We start from the raw sequence: 20,775 nt of genomic DNA, 5'->3' as shown, positions 1-20,775 counted from the left end.
TGTCATCTTAAAATGCGTCCGGACTTTCATCAAATAACACCTCTGACTTCCCCCGAGAAAATCACTTGGTTCCAAGCACAGTTCCACTGATCAACATTTTCAATATATAGACCAGAATCACCCACTTGCACAAAAATTAAAATAAGAACAAAATTGGAATCTATATTAAGCACCCAAACCTAGTTTTCAACAGATGTCTATCTTTCAGAAGTCTGATAAGCATTACTTTTTATCCCTAATGATACCTAAGGGGCTATTTTTAAAACAACAGTCAAATGCTTCTGTTTCACAGTGAGGGTATTAAGTAGACCCTGTGTCTTTAAAATCTCTCTTGGGTGTAGTTTTAGGAAGACACTTATCATTTCTGTCATGATTTTCTTTTCCAGGACAATATTTTATGAGTCCTGCTTTTTTTGTTTGGTTGGTTTTTGTTTGGAGTTATAGCGAAAATGTGTTGTCTGCAGTTATACAGGAAGAAAAACATAATGTACACATTAAAACTTACGAATTCATATCTCTTGAAATACCTTTTTGTTTGTTTGTTTGTTTTCCTTTAATACTTGTGTTAACCATAGCTAATCCTTTATGACTGTCTTGGGAAGACCAATAATTATAGTTCTCCCATAGACTTTGTAGTGGGTATAAAAATGTGTTTTCCTGCTACTTTTCTCATGTTTTTTTTTTTAAGTTGTATCTTGTAGGCATCACCTTGATGTATTTATTGAGACCCTTAGAGAATTTCTGTAAAAACTATGCAGAAATAAAATGGAAAATTCAAAGAATTTAGTTACTTTATGTGCTATCTGGAGAGAAGCTCAAAGTAAGACTAGGAGCTGTAGGGTTTACCTTGCTTAAGCTCAAAATTAGAAAAGAAAAAAAAGTCTTTAAATATTCAGTGACCTCATATATGGGTATATTCTGATTTTGAATATAGGATATAAATACCACTCTAAACCACTTCCGTCAATATTCATTACCCACTATAACACATTTTTCAAGTTGTGTGGTGCAGTAACCCAAAATAGGTAATGACATGCTTAGTTTGCAAAGCTTTTATTAGAATAAATAGAAAGACAATGCACGTACATTCAAAAAATCAATGATATGTCACTGAAATGAAAAAGGGCAATAATATCAATCAGGAAGATGTTGTGGTTGGAGATTATTTAAGAAGAAATGGTAGACTGTCTGTATGCTCCCTCAGAAAAAGAGGCATGGCCTTATAGTATGTGCAGCACAAAGAAGCCCAAATGCTGGAAGAAGAATGATCTGCTGAAGTTCAGAATTTCATCTGAAAGTTGTCCAGGCATCAATTCAAGGATGGTTGCCCAGCAAGTTCAACAGGAAGGACAAGGATTATACTGCAAGCAGTGTTTATTTCACAAAGCTCCTATAGAGAAACCAGATCTCAATAGCAATGGCAGGATTTCTCACAAAAAGGCAAAACATTGGCCCTGTTTCCCACATTAGTCAAGGACATTGGGAAATCTTCCTAAGCTACCTGCTGAAATTTTCATTCAGCTCTGGATGTAAGTCCTGAATCCAAGCTTATCAGAAATACCTGCACATAAAGATCTGAAAATTCACATGCTTCTTCAAGAATATCTCCCTAGATATTAAAGGCTTTCCACTTTGATAAAATATTGAGATGAAATTATGCTACACTACTACAGTAAAAGGGTTCAAATTCTGAGGGAGGGGAAGGCATGTGTTATTTCCAACTCTTTCTCTTGTTAGGGGGAACAATATCTACCAAAGTAGACAATGCTGTTGGTTGGGTTGTGTTTGATCAAGAAGAGGAATGGGTGGTCAGCCCTAAACTCTTCGAACTCAGAGGAATCCTTGATGTCTCCCATCACCCCTGTTGAGCCTGCCACCTCTGTGCCCTCTTCATTGACTACCATGTACGCCCCATGCACAGCCTGAGACATCTTCAGGCTCTCTGCAGAAGAGATACCAGACAGATTGGCTGAAGGGCTGAAGAGGTCGGTCATTCCCAAGGCCACTAAGACAGACGTGAGGTTATATTTCTCCTCCATCTTCATGCGGGGGAGGTACACTCTCACTCTCCTCTCTTGCATCATAGTAGAACTGGTCCACTGTGTGAGTTTTTCAAAGCTGATTGTGTTCTCAATCTGCAAAGAAAGGCAAGAAGTGAAATGCCTAAGGTAAGAGTATGATGGACATTACAGCTGTGTTAATACCATTTGTTATTATTTTTTTTTCATTTATTTTGTGTACAAAATAGAACTGACAATCTTAAATGTATTTGTTTGTCTTGTATGCTTCCTCCTGACTATTGGCTAAATGACATCTGTCTTGATGAAGTTTTCCAAAACTGTCATCTGAAAATTTCTCAGTGAGATCAAATGTTTTTGTGTAAAAGCAGTTCTTGAAAACATTAAATCAGATATATGACCATTTGCAGACCTATGCAGCTAACCTTTCAGTGAGACAAGATCTTTTATAATATCCCTCATATTTACAAAAATCCAATTCTAAATCTAATTCTTTCACTGCTTTGTGAAAAATCTATTAATGATTATTAACAGGACAATTGGTCCCTATGACTTGTTAACAGAGTTTGAGCTCTACTTTATCACTGGGAATTGAAATCTCTCTCAAATATATATATATATTAAAAAAAAATAATCCTTCTAGCATACTTATCTCTGGTACCTGATGACACTGCATATCCCAACATCCCCTTCTGCAGGGCTACAGCAGCACTGCACTCTGTTTTACCAGATTGAGTCCCAGGCCCCTGCTGGCACCTGGGCAGCTGGTGTGCTCCCCTCATGGTGTAAGAGGACAGCAAAGCTCTGATGGCAGCCAGGTGCCACCGCACTGACAACTCCTGTGCTTCCCCTGCCAGGGCCGTACCTGCTCCAGGCCAGAAACCTCATCAGGCAACAGCACCAACATGCTCAGCTCTCCGCTGGCGTATGGAAGCTCCAGGATCTTCATTTTCTCCACAGCCACCGTGGCCACCTTAAACGTGCTGTTCTGAATCATCATTTGCACAGGCTTGCTGTCTTGCTGCAAAACAGAAGCATGAGATGATGTGAGCAGGGAGCAATTTTTCCTTTAATTGGGTGTATGTGCAAGCCTTCAAAGGAAGTGGGCTCGATCCTCAGGCCGTGTCTCCATTTCCTCTCTTGCCTTCTGGTGTGCTCTGGTCAGCTGCAGCTCTTGCCCACGCTCCGTGGCCTTGCCCCACGCGCTGCCAGCGAGGGCCCCAGATGAATCACCCAGCCGATGGCCGCAGCACGTGGGGCCTGTGGCACCCCGCCTGCTGGCCGTGCGAGCTGACAGCTGACCTGGCCACAAGCTGTGCCTGTGCCCCTACCTTTGTCATGCTGAAGGGCAGTTCCTGAGTGTCTTCTTCCTTAAAGGCTCTCTTCCACGTGCCTTTGAAGTAAATGGCATTAATGAGGACCAGCGCAGTATTGAGATCAACGGAGCTTGATACCAGGAAGTCTTGGATGCGTCCTGTAGGAAGGAAGCAAGGCAGAGACTGCTGAGACACACCTCCTCTGGTTTTCATGGGTGCCTGCAATGAAGGGCATGGTGAGCTCTGTGGGATTTTGCTTTCATAGCAGCAATCAACCTGGTGTTGCTTGATCTGCTTTTTCTCATTATGAGGAGAGGAAGACAAGGGTCTAGATTATGGCAGCTAAGGGCAAATATTTTTACTCATTACCATTTGTCTCTTTTTCCACCCAGGAATTAATGAGCTGTCTTGCTTCTTCTGTAGCTGTTTTGAAGTCAACTTCTTCCAGCCCTGCCTTATAGAATTCGTTTGCACATTTTAAGTATTCCTGTAAGCAGAAGAATTGCATTTGTCAGATTGTTAAGTACTTTAAAGTATATGAATGTGAAATGCAAAATTACGAAATGAAGCAGAATTGTTGGTTAAAAGAAAAGTGAACTTCTATCACACGCTTGAACATGTCAATCAGCTGTCTTGCTGTAACTGAATCTTGAAGCTGGACAAGAAAGGCTACTTTACATATTTAGACTTGGTACTTTTTTCTTCAGATAGGTTTCTAAGTTCGGATTTTGAAATATTTTCCTCATTTTACCATTACACTTCCAGTTTAGCAAACATTATTAAGGACAGATGGTATTTGTTTCTTTCTCTTCGTGCCCACTTCTTCTTTTGAATTCTGTGTCTGTACATTCCTATTTTTGATTTCAAAACTATAGTTTTCTTTCACTGGGAATATTTTATATCTGGCTTTGAAAAAAAATGAGAAAAATATTTTTGACAATTTTGGTCCTTGTTCTTTCACGTCATATATTCCAGATTCCTCCCTAGAAGGCTGCATTTTTCATTAAAAGGCATTTTTATTGAATAAACAGCAATGTGGATTACTCCCTGTAGCTATTGCAGCATGGGCACATTATGCCATTATACCATTGCCTGGCCTCCCCCTAAAAGCCGCAGAAAGGTTTGGACTGTTCCTGGGGCCAGAACCAATTCCCCTCATGGCAAACAGCAACCTGTTCATCAACAGCCAGCAGACTGCTGTCAGTGGTGCTTCCCTAGGGGGGATCTCGCTGACGCCAGGTCATACCACAACTCACCGGAAGAACTGGGTATGTTTTGTCAAGGTAGAGTCTGTCAGCGATCTTGAGTACATACGTAGCATTTGGCATGGCAATGCCTGAGAGAAGATCCTTGAATGAATCGTGGATGTGTTCAGAAGGGCCACACTGAGGGGATGACATGTAAACAAGACAATACGTCACGTTAGTTTCCTAGCTAGAAAATCAGACCCTGAAGGACAGTCCCCACCAGTAGTAACAGTCAGGCCACAGTGGAATCCCTGCCCCAGACCTGGAGCTGTCCCCTTTGCGTCAGCAGCTGCCGTGATGGTGGTGCACTGAACTGACAAATACGCCTTTCTCAAGGTAAGTCTCCTGAAACACGCTTTTTGCAGGAGTGCAGTCATTTCCCTGTCACTGAGTCTTCTGGGCTGTTCCTGCCCACCATCTCCTTAACCTGCTTTGGAGACTCGCCACTGCAGTCTGCCTGCCGTACGCTGGCTCCAGGTGCTGAGCCCCTTCCACATGCTGTCCCCCAGCAGTGCTTGCAGGCGTGCACATGCTCCCCTGCCCAGGCAGGTATCCTGGTGCCCAAAGCACCCTTCCCCATCCTGTCACTTGTTCTGGTGCAACATGTGCAACCTGCCTTCTTGCCCTGGCTTTAAACATGAGTTACATGTGTAATGAGTTACATCCCTCCACAGACCTGCTTGGTTTGAGAGAATTTCCATCATTTTTCATGGTCTGAAACTGCAGATGCAGAATAGTTGTAGTTCCGTCTGGAGGAGAAAATAGGGCAGAAAGGGAGGTAAGCTATTTCCTTACCTGGGAGTCAGTGGTGCCTCCCATTCCTGTGATGTTATCAAAGTGAAGAACCTGCAGGAGAAAATGTCAGTGGGAGAAATGACAAGTATGACCAAAAATGTTACGCAGATAAAATTTACATGTGATGTTTGAGGTGGGCCTGTTGGCTCAGAAAACAAAAACAGAAACAGACAAAAAAAATGCTGACTGAGAACATAGATGAACTGAAAAGTTACAAGTGATCTTGCAACTGGTTTATACCTCAAGTAGCCTTCTGAGAAATTGTGAATATCACCCTTTTCTTAAGTGACAATTTTTTTCAGTGAACATCTAGAAATTAACTCAGTTGCATATTATTTCTCATATTATTTCTCATTTTATTTCTCATTTCATATTATATATATATTTTATATATAATATTCTTTCTCTTCCTTTCTTCCAGGGATTTATCTTTCTTATACCAAACCAAACGAAACCAACCAACCAACCAAAAAACAACAACAACTACAAAAAACACATTATCTGGAAGATGTCAGAATTTAGAAAAAAATAATATAGTAAAATTTCCTGACTGGTGATCCATTTAGTTACTGTCCTTGATATTTATTTTTTCTTAGTTGAAACTAATTGCCACCTATAGTGAAAATACACACATACACACACACACATCTTTTAGAATGTTCTCCAGCTTTAAATAATCTCCAATCTCCATTTTGTGACTAGCTTATTTCTAGTGCGTTAAAACATGTGAGAACCTCATCAGTGAACAATATATTTCAGTGATGTTACTTAGAAGGATCGACAAGCAGAAGCAGAGGCCACTTTACACCCCAAGTAAGTAACTTACCTTCTCCATCTGAGATTCAGTGTTACCTCTTGCTCCCAGGTAGACCATGGCCAGAGCTGAAATGATGCTCAGGGGAGAATAGCAGATGTTCTCGTTGGCATGGTGGACTTTCAGCTCCCTGAATACATCAAAACAGAATTCTGTGCTTGCTGCACTGATGGAGCCCATTGTGAAATCTGTGTTGTCTAAAGCAAACAGAAAGAGTCTGACTTACTACATTGAAATATAATATTAATTGCAATGCAAGAAAGTCAGTGCACTTGAACCCTTGTACATGGTGCTCAACTTTTTTAAGTAAACAGAATACAGTGGTGTGTATTTAAAAGGCAGGTGTGCGATCAAAATGCTGGATAGCTACCATTTATGTGTAGGCTGGTGATTCTTTTGTTTGAAACTTGAGTTCTCCTCTGTCCATGTATACTATATTGTTGAAAATATTGCAAAGTCTATCAGTTAACTTGTAAGAAGCTCGCTGACAATCTTTTCTTATTTTGTAGGGAAAAAATGACACAGAGCTTTGAGCTCAGATTCTTCATTCATGTGAGACTCCAAACCAGGTTCTTCACTACAGTTTTTAATATCACTTTTAAAATCAATGGGTTCTAACACCAGCCACTTCATCAGAGGTCTCAAAAGTTAGCCTCATTACTTTTTTTTTTTCTTCTTTTTTTTTTTTTAATAGGATAGTGGAGACAGCAAATAATTTACCAAATTCATCCATTTTATGGCAAATGTGTGTAACTAATATACATTCCATTCCTTGTTGATTTAATTATATCTCACTATTTTTAATTTTTTCTTTAATTTTTATTGTCATCTTTTTTTTATGAAAGCCACCTTTTAATTAAAAAGGGCTTGTTTAGTCTGTGTTTAACTTGCAGATAGTTCACATCTTCAGTGTTTAAACATTTTCTCTGCCTTTTTTCTGACACTGTTATAAAATTGTCCCTGCAACAGCAACACTGTAAAGCCTAATGCAGCAGTAGGGTGTTTATACCATTTATATCTTTCCATAAGTTGTCACAAGCAGAGAGAACCTTTTAGGGTGGAATTTCTCCATGTGCAGGGGAAATCCAGGGTACTCTGCCAAATGTATCACTGTCCATGTGGAATCAGAATATTCATGTGACACTCATCCCTTAATTTGGGATAATTTGAACAACAGCACATCCAGCTGTTCCCCTGGATGCATATTCCATTTCACTCAACCACTTGTGTAGGTGATGTAAGGCAGACTTTTGGATTATTTACTAGTTCCACAGGGTATTATATTTTAGGCTTTAAGCTCCGTTTATGGTCTTGTTGAAGAAATATATTCTTGAAGCAAACAATAGAGCTTTTTTAGTTTCAGAAAATATAAAATTTAAAGACGACACAGAGCTGCAGTGTGCTGTTGCCACCTTGAACAAGCTGCATTCCTTAACTTCATTCAGAGAACATGTTCATTAATCCCTGCAACTGAGCTCTGATTCCATCTTCTTGAATTCAAACATATTCAATATTGCATATAAATTCTAAATTAGAAAGGGATAGAGGAAAAAGGAAGAAAGTCTGTTTTAACATAGCACCAGCTTTTCAATGTAAAAGTGTTAGGAAACAAAGCTTTACTTCATACAAACAAATACTTTGACTTTATGCATATCAGACTGTGAAACAGTACAGTAATGCAGCACAAGGTGAGATGAGTTTTTTGCAGAAGCCGTCCTTTAATATGTTTCTTCAACTGATCTAGAAGATCACAAACATGAAGCTCTATCAATCTTTTTCTAAGTTATAAGGTCATTTTTAAAAATTGCAGGTTAGAACGTAAATCATAATTGAAGGAAATGCTTACCTTATCAGCTTCACCTGTGATGGTAAAAGTACAGCTTCTCCGCTGCACTTGGGAGAGACTTGCTGAACTTCTTGAATTATATCCTGTGTAATTTCATGACACGCCCCATGCTGCCCATTCTGTGTTTGCCAAATCAAGTGATGGATGGAGCTCAATGTCAGGCACACAGTTTTACTGAGAGTATGTCCATTATTTGTAATAATAATCCGTAAATGAAAGCCTTAAATCTCCAGAATTAAAGATTCATTTAACAGCATGTATCACCTTTCAGAAAATGGTGGAGCATATTGAAAAGACTGAAGCAAAAGTAATGATAAAAGCTGTTCATTGAAATTTAAATACTAAGTATGATTAGGTTACAGAAGCAAATAGTATGGCACAGCTAGTGAAAACAAAGCAAAAACAAAAACAAAACAAACAAACAAAAAGTGTGAAATTAAATCATACACAATGTCTCTAAAGAATTCTGAGTTACTTTCCTTATCTTTCCTCTGTAAGGAGTACTGGCAGGCAAGATCCCTCTCAGTCACCATTCTGTGAACATAAAAAAAAAAAAAAAGCAGCTCATGCAGGACTGCTTGCTGTGGTATGCCCACACTACACTTACTGCAACTTTTCTCTCTTCTGGGGTTGGCTGGACAGATTATCACTATCATTAGTCTTCCTTCCCTTAAAGGTCACAGACATGGCATTTCACAGAGCCAAGTTTCATCCTAGAGCAGTCTATCCCTAGAGCAGGGAACTTACACAGAGATATACTCTGTGCAGATTGTCAGTGGAACAAAACTATAAGTGTATTGTATGAATGTAAATTAATTTTGAAAGCAGTATTTAGAGCATCTGCATTGGGAAGATTTACAGAGCTGAAGAAGTATGTGTTGTGGCAAGAGGGGTTGATCAGGGAAGAGTCTTTTGTTGCTTTTTAAATTCAGACATTAGGATATTCAGACCCCAGTCAGATGCTGCAAGAAAAGAATTTGAACTCACTGCTAAAATTTCAAAGGGTGATTTAAGATGAGTTGTTCTTTTCCTTCTCCACAGGTCACAGCACCAGATGCTAGGTTCAAAAAGTGTGTTTTGTACATACAGAGACCATTCTTTGAGATCTTCCACCAGTAACTTCATGGCACATCAGGTGAAACATTCATGGTCTGCAGGACAGTCATAATATACAATAGCAAGCATAATGCAATCTCATAATTCCTTTGAAATAAAAGAATGAACAGACAACAAAAGAACTACTTTGACCTCTCTGTATGCCATGTGATTTTACAACAGAAATCCAAAGTCAATACACAAAATGCCTCTGAAATTGTCTAGAACAAATTATGCTTTCTGCAGAGAAGAGGTGGACTCCTTAACCCTTTCAGTTGTCTATGCAAGTGGAAAGCCTCTGAATGGTCCATATCTTTCTGCCTAATCCAGTCCTCATTAGTCTTGTTCAGCCGCAGGTGCTAGAGCAATAATAGTTGTGAAGACCTCAGTCTTGTCTGGTGCATTTAAGTACAACTAATACTGTACATGGCACTGTCTATAGCTTAGGCCAGTCTGCTACAGCCATTGCTATGCAGTGGCAGTACTTCTGAGGAAAAATCATTAGACCTTCTGTCATGTTGGTCGCCCATCACTACAAGCCTATTTTAAAGAGAATGAGCTATTCCCTTGCTTCAACAGTCACCACTGTTGTGAGCCCCATTTAGATGAAGATGGTATCACTATGCTGGTGAAAAGACAGGTCAAGTGGGTGAATGTGTCTGTAAGGTGTACAGTAAACACCTTAAATCACACAATTCAGAGTGCTCCGGCGCTGCAAGCTGTTCCTGTGGCTGCTACCCCTTCTGCCTTTCCTGCTTAAGAATGCTTTGTTTCTGTTCAAGCAGGCTTTAACACTCACCACCACCGTCCATTATTGTATACTTTATAGCTCAGACATCAAAAGATATCCAATACGTTGTACCCTGTCACTTCAAATTTTTGAGTATGCCCTGAACCTTTGTCCTTGACTTTCAAATTGTCTAGCAGTACACTCCAGCTCACCATACAAGAGCCACCTTATCATTTCTGCACCATCTGCCTGAATCATGTTTAGCTTATCATAGATAGCCTGTAACTCAGTATCTACAAAGATATCCAGTGAGTCACTACAATATATGAGTAACTGCTACTATATGAGTTAAATATACTCATTGATGAGACGCATTTTTTGTTTTGTGACAAAGAAGGGGCAAGAAATTCCTCCAGAAGCATGTTATTGCACATCCCAGGTTACTGTTGCTGTTAGGTGTTTTTTGTTTTGTTTTGTTTTGTTTTGTCACATGAATGGTTAATTTAAAGGAAGGTGCAGAAACATCAAAATCAGTCCACAACAAGCAAAAGCTTTGAACATGGTCACCCATCAGTGCAGAATCATCAGAATATAAGAGGTCATGCATAGTCCACTCATGGACTTTAGATCTTCCATGAAGTCTAGTGAGATGAAGCAGATCCTCCTGTAGCTGAAATGCTTCCTGGAATAACTAATAATGGATTGCCCTGTCCAGTACATCTGTGTAATGTTCCACAAACACAAAAGGATGTATTTTGTCACATGTCCTTGTTTCGACAATGCTTGTCACAAGAAAGAGGTCAGGTAAGACTTTACTGCCCTTTGCTCTTCCAGGCATTTCATTGTGGGCCTGTCCCTAAACTAACAGATTCTTGGACATTTGATCCTTTCCAAAAGAATATGAAGTCCAGGTCAGCTCACAGACCAAAGTCTCTCATTCAATCACAAAAACCTATGCAGCTAGAGATTTTGTTCTCATCTATGCTTTCACTCTTTTGCCAGCAAGAAGGAGCATATTGATATTTTTGTGTGTTTTTCATGTCCAGGGTGACTGCCAGAGATTTTTTAGTTAGTTGTGGTTGCAAACCTTGGTGCTGTAGCTATCAATGATGGTTTCTCTCTCAGTTGTTCTGTGGGATTATGTTGTTTCACCAGACCAAAGAAAATGATGTGTCTGATCAAACTCCTTTGGACAGGAGCTCACAGCCCACGCGGCACCTTTCTGCAGCAGCACTGTGCCACTCTGAAGAGACTGAAATAGTTGCCTGCAGTGCTGCCTTTCTCCTTCACAGACTATGTCAAAAGTGTGTATTTCAGTCTCGGCAGCATGGATTTCTCCAGTGAAAGCACCTGCAGAAAGATCCTGTGATGGCCTTGGCCACAAGTATCTCACACCTACTCATTGCATTTGCTTAATAGCAAGAACACAGCGTCCAGGGTCTGCTGCTACACCAGTTCTGGTATAGGCCACACAGTCTCCCCTTTGCTGATCACCACAGAGTGTCCAAAATCCCTCCTCTCTTCCTCAAGTCCCTGTGATTAGCCAACAGCCAGGGTGGTCTGGACTTGGATGGTCTTCCTTCACCAAGTCCTAGGGAGGCAGCATGGTAACCAGGCCCTTACACCCCCTGTACTTGAGCTGGCCACTGGCATTGGTACAGTTATCTCGCTGGCTGTGCCACATGGCAGATTATCTAGCAGGGTCCCTCCCCACCAAGAGGCCTGTTCATGGCGGCCTGTGACTAGCACTGCCTGTGTCACCACGCCTGTCGCTTTAGCTTCCATCTCTCACTGGAAGGCTGCCCAGCATGCTGCTTGTCTTGGAGTATCCTTCTAGAAATAATAGCATTTTTCTTTTGCACAAAACAGGATAAACTAATCTCTCAGATTGTTCCAACACAGGTATCTTTCCATAAAGCCTTTCTCCCCTTTTTCTGACTGGTAGCCTCCTGAGATTCCTCAAAATATTCCTATCATGTTGCCTGGCCCCTGCAGGAAAGGACTACTGTAGAAAAGAAGAAATTTCACTGTACAGGGCTCAAAACCATCATGTTGCCATTGCAGAAAAGAACTTGGGGGTCCTGGTGGACCCCAGGTTGACTTTAAGCCTGGAGGGAAGAAGGCACAGGAGGGATCTTACCCGTGTGTACAAATGCTTGATGGCTGTGGGTAAAGAAGACGAGGCCGGACTTTCTCAGTGGTATCCAGTGGACCAGCAAGTGGGAATAGGCACAACTTGAAACACCATACCTTGTATCCCTCCCTGTGTCTTACGTGCCAGCCCTTCTGTCAGGTGCTGCACAACAGTCCCTCAGAGAAATAGGGTCTTAATTCTTCAGAAAACAAAAATGCCAGTAGCCTGGTATTTTAGCAGACACTATGGCAAAAATTCCAGTAGCATCAGGTAGGTTTTCAAGATTATTTTTTTTTTTAGTTAAAACTTTTGAAGCATTCTAATACTGTTAACATTTCAGCCTTTTTTTTTAAAAAAAAAAAAAAAAAAGAAATACTCCTAGGTGGCTATTGGCATGAGAGCCACAAGCAGGCCTGGGAATTGAAACCTGCCAGGCTAAAGCACAGAGGTGCTCCAGCAGAGCACGGGGTCCCTCAGTGCTCCTGGAACACCTGCACTCTGCTCAGCAGGCAGGGTAAAACAGCTTAACCACAGCACCTGTCTCTCTGGGGCACAGGAAGGGCTGCTTCTCCCAAATCTCCCCAGAGCTTTGTACTTGCCTGTAAGCAAGCAACCTTCACTTTTTTTCACATTCCTTCATTTTGACCTTTGCTGTTGTTCAGGAAACAGTGTAGGTCACTGAGGCATATCTTTGCACTTCAAGCACTTTCCAGTTTAATAATCATGGAAAGGCTAACTTGCAAATATAATCCTTTTCAGTCTTCATATTGTTTACATATATTGGTTTTTACATTGAGAAGACTGGATCGGCTGCATCTGGCTATAAGAGATGAAAAAGGCAAGTGCTTATGGTAAACATTGAGATGTTGAAATTTCTCTTCTCTTGCAACTGTTCATATCACTGCTTCCACCTCTAAAGAACAAAAAATAAAGCTTACTTGGTAAAATACTTATTTTTACCACTGAAAAACAGATGGGTCTGTATCACACATATTCTGATAATATTCAAATAATGTAGCATCAGCTGTTTTTTTCTAGAGATCTGTTTTTATCGGACCCCACTAATGTTTTAATGCTAATGTGGAAATAACCTATATTAACAGAAGAGTTCCTCTGCTCAAGACTCCAGATAGGGAAATGCTTTGCCTAATAGTTTTAAACCTATTTAACCTTTCTTATGCCTTTCAAGTTATATTATAGGATCATGGAATGGTTTAGGTTAGAAGGGACCTCAAAGATCATTTAATTCCAACCCGCCTTCCACTAGACCAAGTTACTCAAAGCCCCATCTAACCTGGCTTTGAATCTGGCCATTGTTTTTCAGATGATTTCATCATTTAAAAGGGCAAAACTGCTGGAATAGTTGTTCCTTGAAATATTTTCCAGAGAAATTGTCAGAGCATCTTTAATACCTGTTGGAATTGTATAGAAAAATACACATGAATAAATTAGTATTCCATTGTGCTATTTCTTGTTTATCTACAGAGAGGAATAAATCTCAGGTTGTAGGGCTTCATGGAGTTCTACTTGAAGATCAGAATTTTCATTAAAAAATTTCATAAATACCTAGGAAGTTTCAGATCTACATGCTTTATTCATTCTCAAAATATAATTTTTGTAGTAAATCACATTTTACTCACAGCTGTTCAAATGTAATGATATTTTTCAGTGTCATTCATAAAGTTAATATCATTCACACGACATTCAGTTCTCTTTTATTATGTTAACAAAAACAAAATCAATTTTATGCATCAAAATCAAAAATGTGCAATTAGAATGAAAACATAACATTGAGCCAGTAGATCCATATTTGCAGATTTCCAGATGGCAATTTGCACATAGGAAGAAAAGATAGAAAATATTAGGATTCTCATATGTTTCTTAGAAGATGTGATCACAGGAACATAGAAGCCCAGCTACATTCATGGAAGAATTTTTTGCTCCAGTTTTGAACTCCACCTGAGAGCTTTCCAGGGAGTAAGTGAAGATTACTAGCTAAGAAAACTCAACAGAGACAGGGATAATTTTGAAACTTTTTTTTTTTTCCACATGACTCCCATGGAGAAATTCTTTTACAGATTCTTTTACAACATCTGCAGGATTTTACAAATACATACACAAACAGACAAACCACAATTTTCTCAAATTTGAAGTGTCTTCCAAAGTTTTAAACAAAAATTCAGACAGTTCTTTTGCCCAGTGGTTCTCACTAAATTCTGGATTATGAGGATCACTTGGATCTCCATGGTTCAGGCTTTGAATCTATACTCTATGAAAAGGCATAACTGTACCTACACAAAATTAGATCTAGTTCCCTTCTCTGGAACAGAAGGGAGACTCTTCATGACATTGGATAACCTCTGCAAGAAATTCAAAATTACATGAGGAACTCATGGTGAGAGGGCAACTCTGGTAACAGTGAACGTGTACAACATTTCCCAATAGCTAAGTAAAAAACTTAAAATTTACAGAGCCACCAGTCAACAACCTGCACCCTAGAAACTTTTCCACAAACATCTCCTCCAGACCGGAGATCTCAAAGCCCACATTTCAGGAGTGGCAACATGGGTTTGTCAGCCGGATCCTGCTGGGGATTGAGATGACCACAGCCCATGGCTTTCTATGTGATAGGTTCCCAGTGACTCAGGGTCATGCCTGCAATTTGTACCTTGAGTGAAAATCACTTGGCCCTTTCCTGGCTGATGAGTGCTTTCATTCTCACCTTCTTTTTGGCTCACTCTTTGCTCAGCTCAAGCCATTCTATAACCAGTATGAGAAAAGAAGTAGTAACCATGCTTGGTGTTGTGTCCTCACCTGAGGGTATGTCTTTGCTACAGTAGCTTCCAAAATAGGCATTTCTTAGATCAGGCTTTCCAGCTGGAGAAAATACTGAAGAGAGAAGATTATACAACAATACTACAGTAAAGGGATTTTCTTTCTGAGGGGAAGACGTGTGTTATTTCTAGCTCTTTATCTTGTTAGGGGGAACAATATCTACCAAAGTAGACAATGCTGTTGGTTGGGTTGTGTTTGATCAAGAAGAGGAATGGGTGGTCAGCCCTAAACTCTTCGAACTCAGAGGAATCCTTGATGTCTCCCATCACCCCTGTTGAGCCTGGCAACTCAGTGCCCTCTTCATTGACTACCATGTACGCCCCATGCACAGCCTGAGACATCTTCAGGTTCTCTGCAGAAGAGATACCAGACAGATTGGCTGAAGGGCTGAAGAGGTCGGTCATTCCCAAGGCCACTAAGACAGATGTGAGGTTATATTTTTCTTCAATCTTCATGCGAGGGAGGTACACTTTCACTACCCTCCTTTCCATCACACTGGGACTGGTCCACTGTGTCAGTTTTTCGAAGCTGATTTTGTTCTCAATCTGTAAAGAGAGGTAGCGCATGAAATACCTGGGATGGCAATGCAACTTCTTCCCAACATTCATTTTAATCAAGAGTATGAACACCCTTCTGGTTTATCATTTGCTTCTCTAATACTACCTGTGTCACCTTCCCTTTTTCAGTTCCTTACCCATCTGACACATCCCCTTCTGTACAACTAGACTTGTGTCTGAGGTGGCACAACATAGCAGTCAGCTTGTGAAAACGATTGCAAAAAATGCCATGAAAATTTATACACAGTCAATAGTACCAAACAAACAAGAACACTTATAAAACTTCTACAGTGTTCTGAGAGCATCTTATTTATAATGTTTGATGAGGATTTTTCAAATAAATCATAAGGGATTCCTGAACCTCACCAGTTCTAACAACACATACTCAACAGTTTATACAGGCGGATGGGTGAAATTACCTCTCAATGAAAAAATTTCTCCCCATACATACATCACCTTCTGCAAGGTTACAAATGAACTACACTCCTTTACCTTTGTTTTGTTGGCTACGCTCTTTGTTCTTTCAGACTGAGCGTCAGGCCCTCCTACGAGGCCAGTCTCTACCTGAGCACCTGCTGGCACCTGGGCAGCTGGTGTGCTCCCCTCATGGTGTAAGAGGACAGCAAAGCTCTGATGGCAGCCAGGTGCCACCGCACTGACAACTCCTGTGCTTCCCCTGCCAGGGCCGTACCTGCTCCAGGCCAGAAACCTCATCAGGCAACAGCACCAACATGCTCAGCTCTCCGCTGGCGTATGGAAGCTCCAGGATCTTCATTTTCTCCGCAGCCACCGTGGCCACCTTAAACGTGCTGTTCTGAATCATCATTTGCACAGGCTTGCTGTCTTGCTGCAAAACAGAAGCACGAGATGATGTGAGCAGGGAGCAATTTTTCCTTTAATTGGGTATATGTGCAAGCCTTCAAAGGAAGTGGGCTCGATCCTCAGGCTGTGTCTCCATTTTCTCTCTTGATTGTCGATGGCCGCAGCGCGTGGGGCCTGTGGCACCCAGCCTGCTGGCCGTGCGAGCTGACAGCTGACCTGGCCACAAGCTGTGCCTGTGCCCCTACCTTTGTCATGCTGAAGGGCAGTTCCTGAGTGTCTTCTTCCTTAAAGGCTCTCTTCCACGTGCCTTTGAAGTAAATGGCATTAATGAGGACCAGCGCAGTATTGAGATCAACGGAGCTTGATACCAGGAAGTCTTGGATGTGTCCTGTAGGAAGGAAGCAAGGCAGAGAGTGCTGAGACACACCTCCTCTGGTTTTCATGGGTGCCTGCAATGAAGGGCATGGGGTTGGAGGGAGCTTCTTTGAGGGGTTTTGTTTTTGTAGCTGTAATCTTGCATTTTAGAGGTCAACCAACATGCTGTTACTTGACTTGAATTTCTCCTCTTCAAATGACAGTGTGTGGAATTCAGATTCGTGAGGATGATTTAATACAGAACAACTAACACTTGGTCAGACATTTCTGCAAGAAGACAGGAAGGTTTGAAGATTCATACACATCCCAGGAATATCTCAAATAAGTGCTTGGAAAAATATTTGCACAGATAAGTAGGAGCAGGAGAGGGAAGTAGGGAGACAGAAAATCTGTATCCCACTGTGCTTCCTTCTCATGTGTCACTCTTGTTTTTCCTCTCATCTGAGCCCTGATAAATATATGCACGTGCCTTAATCATTCTTTTCCTGCCACCACCCTAATGGCTCCATTACTTTCTTTCATGGAAGCCCATTTTTTACCCAACCAGCACGTACTTGTAAAATGATGTCAATATGTTAGGGAAGCTGGGGCTAATCTTGCAAGAGTTACACTCTGCAGACACAGAAATTGTGCATGCCCAGGCACCTCTGCTTTTGCCAGATATATTTAAAATGCACTCCCACACAGGTGCAATATAGTCATATATTTTTCCATATTAATGGAAATATTAATTTTCCATATTAATCCATAGCAATGGATATTTTCACAGGAAATATCCATTAATGGGGATGGAAAGAAGAAATTTCTCCTCTACTGTTTAGTCTTTCCAGAAGTTGTTCGAGTACAGTTGTAATGAGAAATTATATTTCAAACTCTTCTCTGACCTTACCCTCTGTCTGTTTTTCCACCCAGGAATTAATGAGCTGTCTGGCTTGATCTGATGCTTTTTTGAAGTTCACTGTTTCCAGACCTACTCTGTACAGTTTCTTCACACATTTTAAGTATATCTGTAAAGACAGCAGTTGTAGCCACCAAACCAGTCAGTTTGTAAAAAGACTATGATGGTGAAATAAAACACAGATAAAAAGACTCCGTTTTTATAGTGATGCCATGGCTAGATTTTTCTCATTGCTTGTTTTCTGGACAAAATAGTTAAAACTGGGCCAGAAAAAAATATTCTGATGCATGATATTTTCAGGTCTGACATTTTTATTACTTGACCAGTTAAGAGTATGTACTAGAAATGCAGAAATATTTTCTTGAAGAAAGCCTGATCCAAAATCAGCTTCAGGTCCACTGGAGAGTGCTTTGTTATCATTATGTCCACTCTTCCTTTTGAAGCATTTTTCCTTATTTTTAAGGATAATAAATTTATTTGATTTAGAATATTTGTATGCTTTGTTTTGAAAATGTCAAATGAATGATTTAGACACTTCAAAAAGTTGTTTTTGAGGTGGGGTTTTCAAATGAAGAAACATGCTGAAATCAAATTATTTCTTGCAGGGAAAAAAATGAGAGGAAGGAAGGAAGGAAGGAAGGAAGGAAGGAAGGAAGGAGGGAGGGAGGGAGGGAGGGAGGGAGGGAAGGAAGGAAGGAAGGAAGGAAGGAAGGAAGGAAGGAAGGAAGGAAGGAAGGAAGGAAGGAAGGAAGGAAGGAAGGAAGGAAGGAAGGAAGGAAGGAAGGAAGGAAGGAAGGAAGGAAGGAAGGAAGGAAGGAAGGAAGGAAGGAAGGAAGGAAGGAAGGAAGGAAGGAAGGAAGGAAGGAAGGAAGGAAGGAAGGAAGGAAGGAAGGAAGGAAGGAAGGAAGGGGAGAAAGCTGTTACAATGAAAGGAATTTGTGGGGCAGGGAGAGGGAAATATTACATTCCCAAATAGTTTTCTTTATTAACTCTATTCATTTTTGAAAAGGGTCATTTTTTCCCTGGAATTGCTTTCCATGCAGGCTATTTTCAGGGGCAAAGGGAAAAGCTGGGGGAGTCCAGTGAGGAGTGCTGGATTAACACAACCCCTATTCCAGGCAGTACTCTTGGATTACAGGTTTATGCAAGGCTTAGAAAGAGATCACTCTGAAGTACAACTTACTGGTAGGATTGGACGTGACTTTTCAGCATAGAGTCTGTTGGCAAGGTAGACCGAATAATTGGCTTTTGGTGCAGTGATATCAGAGAGAAGTTCTTTGAATAGTATGTGGATGTTCATAGACTTGCCACACTGAGTTGTTGATGAGAAGGGAAAAAAAAGAAAGTATAGGTGTTAGCTTACTTCACTGGACAGACAGCTACTTATAATCACACATGAAAACACACAGTATTAGGACATTTGCAGACAAATGTATTAGAGTTTAAAAGCTCCATGGGAGGGATGTTCTTTTAAGCAATTAATGATGTATAATTCATAGCATTTAGTGATACTCAGTCTAGGTTATAGCAAGCAGAAAACCTCAGTGATGAATCTGAAACCACATGCCTGAGGATCAAAATGATAATTGAAGAAAAATTCAGCTGTCTGATTACATTTGGTGAGTTGTCCTGCATACAGTGTCTAGTTCCCTGCTTCTGCTTGCATTTTCATGGCAGCTTTGTGCTGAAGCTGCAGATAGGAGAAGAGCGATAGGTGACAAGGGAGTCAGGAAGTATCTTATAGTATAGTCTTATAGTATAGTCATATAGTCTTCTAGTCCTTTCCAAGTCCAACCTCGTTCTTGGAGATCCAAAGTGGATGGGGACAGGCCTAGGAGAATGTCTTGTGTTATCTTTGCAGCTGCAGCAAATGAACATGGAGAAAAGCACACAGGTGTTTCATGTGCTGTCCCCCAGCAGCACCTGAAGGTGTGCAAGCTCTTATTAATCCAGGAAGGTATCCTGGCGCCCAATGCATTCTTCCCTGTTCCATCACTTTTTCTGGTGCAACATGTGCCTTCTTTTTTTTTTTCTGCCTTCTTTTTATGATTTTTTTTCTTTCTTTTTGTTTGTTTAGTTGTTTTTGGTTTTGTTTGCTTGCTGTTTTTGTTGTTGTTGTTGTTGTTTTGGGAGGGGGGGATTTTTTGAACAAATTTGAGTTTTCCGCTTGCATGTCTTGAACTGAGAGAACTAGCTAAAGTTTGGGAAGGGGATTGACCTATTTGAAGCACAGCCAGAACAGTTTTATTTTCTATTCTCAGGAGAAAAGATGTGAGAGAGAAATAAATGTACCTTAGATTTCTGTACCTTGGTCTGAACACTTCCTCCAAGTCCTGCAATGCTGTCAAAGTGAAGAACCTGCAATGGGAAGTAACAGTAGAAGAAATGAAGTATGCAAAGTCCACTGAGAGTTACTGCTATTTGTGTTTATGCTATGGGCTTGGAATAACTGGGTCCGACTGAGTCTCATGTGAGCTTGAAATAATTATTTTTTACTGGATGTGCTACTACGAAAATTTGTGAGTATGATCTTCAGCTTGGATCACTTATTTTCCAGTCTAGAAACCAGCTACAAACATACTGTACTCTATAACTGTGACTCTTTCTTTCATCTTATATATTACAAGTTGTTCATTCTATCTGGAGGGGGGTTAGTTTGTGAGATAATATAAACTGAAGAGATCTGTCTTAACCATTCTTCAAGACTTCTCCTTAATGGAAGCCATTCTTGCCCTTCACGGTGAAAAGCAATGGTAAGTGAAGTTAGTTCCTGATCCAAACATGGTTTGGCTGAATGGTTGAACGTCATTCTTCTATCCAAGTTTGAATCCAGTGGTAAATGTGATTGAGGCTGGCCCCTCAACTCGAGAAGTCTCAAAGACATTGATGGGTAATCTGTTGCTGTTTTGAGCAGTGTCAAAAGGAACTTGTATCTGTTTTATGTAACTTACCTTTTCCATCTGGTACTCAGTGTTGCCTCTGGCTCCCAGATAGACCATGGCCAAGGCTGCAATGATGCTCAGGGGGGAGTACAAGATGTTCTCATTGACATGGTGAACTTTCAGCTCATTGAATACATCAAAACAAAATTCTGCATTTGCTGCACTGATGGACCCCATTGTGAAATCGGTGTTATCTGAAACAAACAGAAATATGACTGTGTGCTGCTGATAGGTGGCTTCAGAAAGAGACTGGCTCATCATTCAAATGGTATCTTGTTCTTGCCCATCTTGTTCATTTAATCTCTGCTGTTTTTTTGGTTGGTTGTTTTTTTGTTTGTTTGTTTTTGAGAG

General features: G+C 40.6%; 2 protein-coding genes across 2 annotated transcripts; both read right to left on the bottom strand.

The window, feature by feature from the left end:
* Nucleotides 1-654: 654 nt before the first annotated feature.
* Nucleotides 655-8,574, bottom strand: LOC106048976 (ovalbumin-related protein Y-like). The gene is made up of 8 exons (XM_013201110.3): nt 8,037-8,574; nt 6,203-6,387; nt 5,377-5,427; nt 4,591-4,719; nt 3,704-3,821; nt 3,350-3,492; nt 2,884-3,039; nt 655-2,135 (listed from the first exon to the last, which is right to left on the bottom strand). The coding sequence occupies exons 2-8, from the start codon at nt 6,368-6,370 to the stop codon at nt 1,734-1,736; spliced, it is 1,167 nt and encodes a 388-aa protein (XP_013056564.2). The 5' UTR covers nt 6,371-6,387; nt 8,037-8,574; the 3' UTR covers nt 655-1,733.
* Nucleotides 8,575-14,016: 5,442 nt separating this feature from the next.
* On the bottom strand, nt 14,017-20,610 carry LOC106048979 (ovalbumin-related protein X-like). Its single transcript, XM_048076129.2, has 7 exons — nt 20,434-20,610; nt 19,775-19,840; nt 18,666-18,794; nt 17,474-17,591; nt 16,455-16,597; nt 16,079-16,234; nt 14,017-15,375 (listed from the first exon to the last, which is right to left on the bottom strand). Exons 1-7 carry the CDS (start codon nt 20,599-20,601, stop codon nt 14,974-14,976), a joined length of 1,182 nt encoding a protein of 393 aa, XP_047932086.2. The 5' UTR covers nt 20,602-20,610; the 3' UTR covers nt 14,017-14,973.
* Between the last annotated feature and the right edge of the window lie 165 nt (nt 20,611-20,775).

This window comes from Anser cygnoides, chromosome 2, assembly GCF_040182565.1.
Source record: "Anser cygnoides isolate HZ-2024a breed goose chromosome 2, Taihu_goose_T2T_genome, whole genome shotgun sequence".
Lineage (NCBI taxonomy): Eukaryota > Metazoa > Chordata > Aves > Anseriformes > Anatidae > Anser > Anser cygnoides.
Note: the sequence above shows the minus strand (reverse complement) of the source record. Positions and strands in the feature narration are given on the sequence as shown.